The sequence below is a fragment of the Plasmodium cynomolgi genome (genome assembly GCF_000321355.1).
Source record: "Plasmodium cynomolgi strain B DNA, scaffold: 0009, whole genome shotgun sequence".
NCBI lineage: Eukaryota > Apicomplexa > Aconoidasida > Haemosporida > Plasmodiidae > Plasmodium > Plasmodium cynomolgi.
Genome location: NW_004192645.1, coordinates 1 through 11,528, shown reverse-complemented (window position 1 = coordinate 11,528; position 11,528 = coordinate 1). Strand labels below are relative to the sequence as shown.

General features: G+C 24.2%; 2 protein-coding genes across 2 annotated transcripts; both read left to right on the top strand.

Moving 5' to 3' along the window:
* Positions 1 to 4,019: 4,019 nt before the first annotated feature.
* PCYB_001310 (hypothetical protein) lies at positions 4,020 to 4,853 on the top strand (the record flags this gene model as incomplete). Its single annotated transcript, XM_004227558.1, has 2 exons — positions 4,020 to 4,689; positions 4,723 to 4,853. The coding sequence occupies 2 exons, from the start codon at positions 4,020 to 4,022 to the stop codon at positions 4,851 to 4,853; spliced, it is 801 nt and encodes a 266-aa protein (XP_004227606.1).
* Positions 4,854 to 9,561: 4,708 nt separating this feature from the next.
* On the top strand, positions 9,562 to 10,657 carry PCYB_001300 (hypothetical protein; the record flags this gene model as incomplete). Its single annotated transcript, XM_004227557.1, has 2 exons — positions 9,562 to 9,609; positions 9,752 to 10,657. The coding sequence occupies 2 exons, from the start codon at positions 9,562 to 9,564 to the stop codon at positions 10,655 to 10,657; spliced, it is 954 nt and encodes a 317-aa protein (XP_004227605.1).
* Positions 10,658 to 11,528: the final 871 nt, after the last annotated feature.

Genomic DNA, 11,528 nt, shown 5'->3' with positions numbered 1-11,528 from the left:
TTGATGATAAAATTCTCGTTAGGTATTAAAAAAAAAAAAAAAGAACATAATTCTGTAAAAATTAAGAGCATAACTTAATAATAAAATATATTTAAAAATTGTTAATACAAATGATATAATTATCACAGTGATTTATATATTTTATTATCGTTATTCGGTGTTTATAACTGTACCATTAAAAACTGCGTGAAAGTGACAAATATCTGTTGCACCACCAGTAAAATTGCGCTTTTTGAACAATAAAGTATTTATATTCTGTACTTTAAATACGTTATAAATAATTATTGAAGTTACAAATCAGTCTTTAAAAAGTGTTTAATATAATTGTACTACACCTTAGGACAAAATAGATCGTATGCTAATTATAGATATTCAAAAAAAAGAATGTTGAAAGGAAAATATTGACATGTATGAATGATCACTTTTGTTAGGTTTAATTATGGTATAAAAATATTATTAGTTATTGCTCTTGTGCTAACATTTGTAACACACAGATTAACACAAAAGTGTTAAAGTATTTATTTACGCACAAGTTTAAAGTTTATACACAATTTTAACCATGACGTTACAACTACTACTATGAATAAACAGCACTTATTGCATCCTATAATTCTTGATTTAACTATATTTCATTACGAATTAAAATAAAAAGTTTTCTATGTGTTGTAATACTTGAATATACTATTTATGTTATGTTAATCGTAAGAAAAATGTTTTAATTGTGGTTTTATCTTTTCATTAGAAGTGTAAAAAAAAAAAACAATTTAATTAATCATAAATATGTTACATCTTTTTAATGTAAAAAAATACTCTATAACAACAGAAATCACAAGGATCAGAAAAAAAAAACGCAGAAGATAAATATATAAATAATGTTACATTTATGGTTGTTTTGTTCCTGAAATATATTATAATATTAAGTTGTTCAAATGATTTTAAACATATAGTATAATAAATCTGTTATACTAAATCTAATTACTCTTTTTTGAAATATATTTTTTATTATTAATGAAAATAAAGGATTTTTCTTTTACGCCTTTTATTTTTAAAAATAGCAATAAAATGTTTTCTTTTTCCTTTAATGTTTAGATAAAAAAATATTATTAAATAATCATTTTAAGAGTTTTAACATAGATAAAAAATATTTTTCTTAGATGACAATATTAACATATAGAAAAATATGATATAGAATAACAATGCATTAAGTGAATCATAGAAAATGAATGTACATAAGGACTGGAAAAATATTAGATGTCAAATATTTTTTAAATTAGAACAATTATAATTCAGAAAAACATAGTTACAATGGGAAATTATTGCATTATAAAAAAGATTTATTTTTAAATTGTTCTTTACTATTTCAAAATATTTTCCTTATTTCTTTTAAATATTATATGCTACTGAACTGATATAGATATGTAATTAAATATATATATATTATTTTTCATTGGCAAGAAAGGAATAACATCATTTTGCTTATTATCATTAAATGTGCGTAGCAATGTAATCATCAGTTAAACATAAATGATATTTGTTTTCATAGGAAGTTATTACTATAGATAAAAATACTCTATAGAAATAGAAACGGTTAACAAAATACAGATTCTGCATCATTTTACAGTTCACAATTTTCTTCATTAAATATAATTTACTTTATTTTACAAGGAACCACGAAATTGTATTGTATTTATATACATAAAGTTATTGCATAATAATAAGTAAGATATGCTGTTTTTATTTATATGTTATCTCATAGTATATTAATTTTTTTTCTGTTTTTCTATTTAAATGTTCAACTATTATATGTTTGTTAAAAGACTGATTCTCTTTAACCTTAAGAGACTTTAAAAAAAACATTTTTCGTTTTAAGAACTTTATTTAAATTCTATAATTACCATAAAGAGAATATACTTCTGTGTATAAATCAATTTTATGTTGTTATTAACATATAACACATTTAAAGTCACAAATATTTTTATATAATTTAAATAAAATGGTTGGTACTGTTGTGGAAGAAGCCCTTAATTCCTTGAAAACAGATGTAAATAGTCATTTTTTCGGTGAAAGAACTACTTATGTATTTTTATTTGAATATATACTGGTTTTTATATAAGCGTATTATAAATGCCTTCCTGAAATGGAAAATATATATTTTGAATATATTATCCTTGCTTATTATACCTAGGATAACTATAATGCACATATGAATTTATCTACTTACTATAACGTATTAAATGAGTATGTGGAGACTTTAGAAAATCCTGGAAAATGTAAAGATTGTCGAACGTGCGACACTTTTATTCAGAAAATTTGTCGTAATCTTGACAAAATAACGATAACCTGGGAACAAATTTGCTCAGAAGATGATTTATTACCTATTAATTGTAATGATTATTTTATATATTGGTTGTATGGGAAAATAATAGACTGTAAATGTACTAAAAAGGAAATTAATTGTCTTTATAGCAAGTTGAATAAAATTAGGAATTGTAGATACCGTGGTTATAGATGCATTAGAAAATATTTACATATAGAGGACATTAATGTATTAAAGAATAAAAAGGAATTATATGATTTTACAGAATATTATAGTGATATAAAAAGTGTACTAAATAAAAATAGTCTTTCAAATAAAGATATATATTGTAAATACATAGATTATATTTTTCATTTATACGAAAAATACATAAAGACCATAATGCGTTATATTCAGGATACTATGATGAAAATATAGAACACTTTAAAACTATATTTAACAATGTAACTAATGAGGTAGATTTTTTAGAGGTTAATTGTTCCAATGTCAAAGTGGATTTAGTGTTAGATAAGAAGAATAGTAGAATAAATAAAATAAAACAAGGTTTATTTAACGACTTTGTTAATGGAAATTCTCAAGATTTGCAAGTAGTAGAAGGGGTAAATTTTTTTTATCTACACAAAGTATACATAGACAAATGTTTATTATAGTATTTTATATAAACAACATTTATTTATTTCTACATGATTATTCTATCATCAATAGAATACAATTAAAATGTTTTAATTTTCAATAAACATTTAATAAAATTATATATATTATTTTATATTTTAACATCAGGATCCTGAGTTTAAAGATTCTCCTCTAAATAAATTTTATTCAAGGTTAGATGGAAATTTTGATGGAAACGTTAGTATACCAGATATATCGGATTCAGATAAAGATAATTATATTAAAAAGAATTCTCAATTTTTTGAAATTTGGAAAAAGATTCATGAAATACAAACAGCATGGAAGTATCACCTTGCACAATATGATAAATTAAGTAGTAATAAGACATGTGAATATTTTAATTATTGGTTATATGATAAATTGAAAGATAATAGTGAGCCTCGAAATGTTATTCCCTTTCTTTACAGAATATGGGAATTATTTACTAAGGAAAAATATTGCAAAAGTAAAAAATATGCATTTCACATAGAACAAATACCTAACAAGAAACGATTACACGATTTTGTAGAAATTTATGACATTATGAAGGGTAAATTGAATAAATCAGAAAAAAGTGAAAAAGAAAAATATTGTAAATATATAAAGATTTTCTTTGATTTATACAAACATATGGAACAAGACGAAAAAGGATTACAGGGGTATAGAGACGAAATAATACATTTTCAATCAAAATTTTATGAAAATGTTAGTGAATTGACTTTTTTAAATAACAAATGCCCAGGAAAATGTCTAAAATACATATTTACTAATAATTATAAAAGAATGTGTTCAACAGAAGAAGAACAATCTAATGGTGTACCAGGAGAAGTAGATAAACTATGTCGTTTTGAAAATAAATCTGCTTCATCCTATGTTGAAGAAAAAAACGTAAATGATTTTATGAATTAAAATTATAGTAACTGTTAACTAAGTATTGTAAGTATTATGCAGTGTAATAAAACATTTTTTATAGATTATCATATGTACTAGTGTAATTCATTTTTTTGTTACTTTTCAGGATTTAATTGCAAGTAATTCAGAAATATATAAAATGTATAATGAATTCAGTCAAGAAGATAACAATGTATATTATAAAAAATATTGCACAAAACTAAATACTTCTAAATGTCAAAATAAAGGTGTAGATAAAATTTGTGTTAAACTCGTAAAAAATTTAATACATTTATCCAATGTGCCACTGAATAATGACAGAGATGAACGTTGTTATTTATTAAAGCACTGGTTATATGATGAAATAAGGAAAAAATTTGGTGCTAATTATAATGATGTTAGTAAAGAGCCTGTTATTGCTGAACTTAAAGAAGTAGTTTATCGTATTAATAATAATTATTTACACGATAAACCGTGTTATTGCGAATTTGTTGGTACTTTGAAGGATTGGAAAGAAGAGAAGGAACTACACGATTATTTTCAGAGCTATGATAAAATTGAGAGTAATATTAATGCAGATGGTGATAAATGCAATAATTATTTTAATAAACTTGTTGCAATTAATAAGATATATGAGGAACATTTGGGGAAATGCTGCTACTGCTATAGATCCGGCTATTGTTATGATACCTGTCCAGATTATTTCAAATGTGATGATAAGTATAATCCATATAAAATTTTTTTAAAATTAGATTGTACTGAAGAAATTAGTAAAAATTTTAAAAAGGTTAATAAACCACAAGGAATTGATTATTATGTTATAACTGAAAGTATAAAATCATTTTTACGTGCGCGTAAATCAGAATATGATCTTTTCTTTATTGTGACACAATTATTTTTGGGGATATTAGGAATACTTATGATATTTTTTATTTTTTATAAAGTAAATAAAAATATTACCATAAGTATTATATATTACATGTTAACATTTTAAATTTAATTTTCTTAAAAAACATATATTTATATGATATATACCACTTAAGCGTTACATGTATTTTTTTACATTTTTTGTATCTTAGTTTACGCCTTTGGGGAGAATCTTACATAAAAATGGTTATAGTGATAGAACAATAATGAATAACATGCGTGAAAATTTTGAGAGAGAATTAGCACAGAGTACATCAGGAAGTATAAAAGGAATGGGGAATACTAAGAAAATTCATTTAGCCTACCAAACTGCATAACTTTGCTCAAGTTTGTATCATATATAATATGGAAATATACAGAAACATTATCATAGGAAACCTTTTTATAAGGATTATTTGGCTATTATATATAATATTACTGAAAAGGGCACATATTAAAAATATATATGTGGCTTTTTAAAATATTCATTTTTTGTTCGCACCATTTGTTTTTGTACTTTTAAATTAGTTTCTTTCTTGCCGTAACAGTTTTGTGTGTATTTGTTTTTGTTTTTATGTTTTGCGCAGTAATATTTTGGAATTAATTTATTTTAACATGTTTTATGCGTATTAAAAATTTTTTGTTTATCTTCAAAATTATATCAGTTATTGCAATGTGCACTGTGCAATAAAAAATGTGCATTCATTATTTTTAGCACACTCTTTGAAATTCATTGAATTCATTAATTAAGTTATATATTTCTTTAATCCTATAGTATTTATTCTAAGGAGTAAGAAATAATTAATATAATTGTAAAAGTTGAATTTTTTTTATAATAAAATGTGCAAATATTTGATTAACCCCCTAAATAATATTATTAACTGATAATGCAGTTCTTCAAATTTAATTTTTTCATTACATAACAAATAGAGAAAATTTGTTTTAATTGCTTTATGGACATATATACAAATTTTGTATTTGTTATTAATCTTTAAATAATTTTATTTTATTCTATAATATGCTTAATGTTCCTTTAACAAATATTATCTTTATGTAAATAGGGATGAATGCACGATAATTTGTTAAATATTATCCTATAAGACTTCACTAAAATATATTTGTATTATTTGTGCACCATTTTTTGAATACATATGCACCGACAAATCTTCATATAATTTGTAATTTAAAGATTCGGTTAAGAAATAAAAAATACGCTTATTGGGTAATTATGAAAATGTCATACTATACATATTTAGCTTACATATATTCATCGATATATGCTAGGTATATATAAATAGTTTAAAAATGTTTACATAATATTTATGATAACACAAGTTGTTGTGTTTCATGATATTTATTTTTATGATCCGAATTATTTATTTTATAATTATACAAAATAATATAGAAATGTGTCATAATGCACTTAATGTTTTAATAGAACATTGAAAAAAAAAAACTAAGGGCGTATATTTTATAATTAAGATAAGTAATATATGAGTAACAAATGATACGTCAATTAATTATAAAATATTCTCCTTTTTTAAGATGCAATGTGATACATTTGTCAATAACATATTCTTATGTTTATTAAATATTTTTACAGTGTCATTTGTTCCGAAACGGTTTAGTAGTCAAGTTGGCCCCTTTTGCTGAGTAACTGCATAAAATTTTACAATATTTTGTAAAAGGATACGTGGATATATTTTAGTATAAATAATTGCACAAAAAAAGTGGGTATTCATTAGTTAAAACTTTAGTGCAGTTTTATGGGTAAATTATTACATTCCTATTTATTCGTTGAGCATGGCAAACATATACTAATCGTGTGTGTTTAAAATGGGTTTAATGGAGCAATGATATTTTAGTTTTATTTTTAGTTTTCGTTATAATTCTAATTCTTCTATTTCTTAATATAAAAAAGGGAAGTTTTTCTTTTTTTTAAAAATAAAAAATCGGGTAACAGTTTAATACAATGGTTTGATAGAATTCAATTTATGGTAATGTGTGTGTTTATCTCATTTTAGCTAAAAAAAAAATTTTTCTGTCAAATGTGTAATTATTTCAATGATTTAATAAAATATTACATGTGATTTATAGAATTAAAAAAAAAAATTCACTTAGTGCATAAAATTGTTTTACAAAATATCGAAGCAAATATAAAATTATTATAAAGTGTTATTTTCATTTTAAGATAATAAAACAAAAAATATATGTAGGTTTATGTGAGACACATTTCATTGGGAAAAGAGCAAATAAAAAAAATTAATAAAATTCCCAATGCATCATGATGTATTTGGACAAATTTGCATTAGCTTTACTATTTTGCCGTGATAAAAAGGGTGATAAAAAGGGGTGACGTTTTCGTAAATTGAATGTCATAGTTACATAATAGTTTACGTTGTTTCTAACTATATTTGCTGATGCAGTACTTTTATACTAATTATTTGTGATATTGTGTGAATGAGGGTACTTCATGAGCACTTTAAGGAAAACTTGCAAAAGCCTTTTTATTTTTTTGTACTTGTACATTCATTATCGTTCATAGTAAATCACATATATTGAGAATTGCTTATTAATTTATTTTTGCGTTGGGGAAAATTACGTATATACGGATAATACAATTTTATTTTTAGTAAATGGGTTAATTTATGTTAATCCATTAACTGGAAGGATGATTTATCTGCTAAATGGGTTTTCCATGCGTTGTTCTTAAAATGATTGACCGTCGATTCGGTGTGAATTATCAGCCGTTTAAAATATATGAATGTAAAATATATTACAAAACTGTCACATAAGGTTAAATAAATTTTAACCCAATAAATATCTAAATAATATGCCAAAGTATAAATGGATAACAATGCCATTAAAGAAATACTAAGCGTGGATAATTTAATGTGTTCAAACAGAAATAACTAAATAGTTAAACATACCTTTAAAGGGGAATTCGCAAAAAAAAAAAAAATATAGTTATATAAGGATCAACATTATTGAAATACTATACGAATGTTGCATTGTAATAGTTATGGAACCGCCAATTAATGTGACTATGGAAGTCATTAGAATAACCACACCCTTAATAATTATAGTACTTTGCAATGAATTTTAGGCATAATGCATAAAACTTAGAATAATAATAAAAGTATCTTCGACAAAAGTAGTTACATAACGTTCATATGTAAATGCGGATTAAGAGATAATTGTGTATTAATTGTTTATACGGAAATCTCTCCAGCCTTGGTTTCATATAAATTATATAATCATTTTAACCATTCAAACTTTCTGATAATAAAAATAAATTTATATTTAAGTTACATTATTTTCATAAGGTAACATTAGGAGGAACACTATTTAGTTACTGTGCAAGCTGTTTACACTTTTACAGATCCGTCAAAGGAAAAATTTAAGTTTTAAAATAAATGCCTAAATAATGAAACTGTTGCTTGTATAATTTATCTAATTGCACAAATAGTTATAAAAAGAATTATGTGTGATAAACAAATTACATATTTTTATAAAATATATGTTATGAACAATTTGCTTGTATATCCAGGTATAACCGCGTAATGACGAGTATATATATAGTTAAAGTGCTTCATTTTTTGTGTATTTTTTTTAAATGGTCGTGCACTTTTCTGTTCGTTTTATAAGGAAAAAAAATTCTAGAAATGTATAGTTTAAGAGGTAAGATCTTTTTCATAACTTTTACTAAATCGAAAAAGAAAAGAAAAGAATAAATATGCTTTCATAACGCAAAACATGCATCATAGAATGTAACCAAATACTTCATTCAAATTCACAACTGCGTAATTATTTTGTTGAATATGAAAACTAAATTTGATTAATCTTTTTGGGTATATTACCCTATCAATTTTCACACATTTTAAAAAATCTTTTTTTTCAAGATTACAAAAAGTTTAACCATATGTGTGCTTAGATATTTATTTAATAATATGATAACATATATTTAAGATGCAAATTAAAATTCTAATAAGATAAAAACATAAGAACCTACTTTCCCTTTTGTATAAAATCTGAAATTTCAAATGGAATATTTATTTGACTTCAATGAATTAGCAGTACATTTATAATAAACGCAATTAGAATTAATAAAATAGTGTAATGTTAAATATATTTTATTTAAAAATGCAGCTTTCTTTGAGTGTATAACTGTAATTATAATCTATTAAAATAGTACTGGTTTGCTTAGGTATAATTTATATATTTTAGTTTTGCATATGCTAATAAATAAAAAGGTACAAGTTTGTAAAAACATAAATAAGGTTTAGTAATAACATTTTAGATACATCGTTTATGATATACAGGGGCGTTTTATTAATGATAAACAAAAATATCATTATTTTCTAATCAGGATGGCGTACCTCTATAAGGAATAATTAAAAATGTCATGAAAATCCTTGAAGCGTGAAAAATAATTTTAAATTGCCGTTATAAAAATATGCATACTAAAAATAATTCATTTTGTTATCTTTAATATGTTTACATTTAAGAATACAAAAAATAATAAATTTCCATGTAGTGTTCCACTATAATTTTGATACTTAATACTTTACTCTTATTCATATTTTTTTAAGTTAACAATGGTTGCTTTCTCTTATATTAATAGTACCACAGTGATATAATGCTAAACTATAATTAGTAACATGATCTTAATAAGATATATTTAATTATAATTTAAATTAAATTGAGGGGAATAAATGACATTTGAATTTAATATATAATGTCATTTTCAATGCATTTATAGCTATGTTAGAAATATTTAAATTATTTCATTTAAAATGAGTTTACAAGGAAATATTGTGATACCATCGTATGAGACAGAGTTGGTACTTACTCAATTTTAATTAAATTATGAGAACTCATTCCTTTATATATATGTGTTTTCTATTACTCCAGTGAAAAGTTCCCTTTTTGAGAACCTACATGCCAATGTTTGTGTAATTTATTTGATTTTGTTTTCATCTTTAGGATGAAATAATAAAGAAGTTGCCTTCTTTTGAAACATATAAGGAAGATTATACAATAACAGACTCCACTTCATACTCAGATAAATGCAGTGATTTGGGGACGGAAGATAATGAATTTAAAAAAATTTGTGAAAAATTTATGATGAATATAAACAAGTTAACGGAATATAAGAATAATTTGACAGAACTTAAGGTTCGCTCATCTTCTTTAGGTTATTGGATCATTGATGAATTGAGGAATTACTTTGTAGTTAATAACAAAAATATTGATAGAGGAATAATTGATAAGCTAATCATTGAACTAAATAAATTTTCCCTTGATTCTGAATTAAAACACTTGTTCTTTAACTCAGATTTTGATTTTAATTTGGCTAGAGAAGAGAAATATTTGCATGATTATTTTATAAATTATGACAAAATTCTTTCGTGTACAGATAAGAACTGTGCAGATTACTATAAATATGTAAGTTTTATTGAAAAAATATATTATAAGCATAGAGAGGATTGTTTAGGAAATGTATGTCATTATTTTAACTTTCATTATAAATATGACCCAGACAATCTTTTATCTAAATTAAAAGGTCGTATAGAAGGCTCTAATAAAGAAAAGGAAAATACGGATCCATGGTTAGGTACTGAAGGAGGGAATCCCAAGTATTCAAAAGAAAAACCTAGAATGGTAATCAAATATATGTTATGTACCGAAATTATTGATAAAGATAGGGATTTTCATGGATATACTTGCGAAGATCCAGCATATAGGCATAACTCTGATAGAGCAAGGTTTATTAGTAACATAAAAAAAAAAAAAGACTTCTGTGATTGGAGTAATAAATTCAGAAAGACAACCGGAAGACTCGTCTGTTTTAAATACACAAACTGTTCAAAATGTAAATTCAAATGTTAACTCTGAGGAATATGAATATCCTGATGATTTCGTACCCGGTGTCAGATTATATTCAGTGAATCGTCAATTGCCACATTTTGCAATAGAATCTGATAATTCTGGTGAAAATGGAAGACATAGGTTTCTTACCTCAAAAACTGTTACATTATTTCCTGAATTTACAGATGAATATCGAGAGCACTATGTCGATAAAGATATACCGAAATGTAAAATTTATACTAGGACACGAGGTAAACTAGCATGTAAAAATACAATAGATGCAAACAATTATGGAAAGAGTACGAGTAAGAATACGATTGAGAGTACGAGTATGAATACGATTAAGAGTACGAGTTCAGTGTATCAAGTAAATTCAGATAAGGCAAATGAAATTGAATTAATGGATGAAATTGAATTAATAGATGAAGCCGAATCATTTAATGAACCAGATGGATTTTGGAGTGTGATACGTTCTAGAACATTTCGCTCAGGTATCGTGACTTTCTTGATATGTGGAGTATTTTTGTTTTTATATATATTTTAAGGTAAGGGGTTGTTTTATATATATAGCTCTTTCCCAATGTGTAATTTGTATAGCTAATTTTTTTACAATTACAAGATATATATATATAATATACGTTTTGCTCTTTCTATTTGTGTATTAGTTTACTCCATTTGGAGATTGGCTGAGCAGGAAACTAATTTAAAAAAAAAAAAGTGAATAATTATTTTTATGAAGAACCCATGCCAAAACAACAAGGACACTCTGAAAGACCCCCCCAATGGAAGTCAGAACAGCAAGCGAATACGAATAGCTTATCAGACCAACTGATGTGTAACATATTGTGTAAATTTTGAATTTTAAAAAGTTATCCAAAAAGTGTTAGAAAGA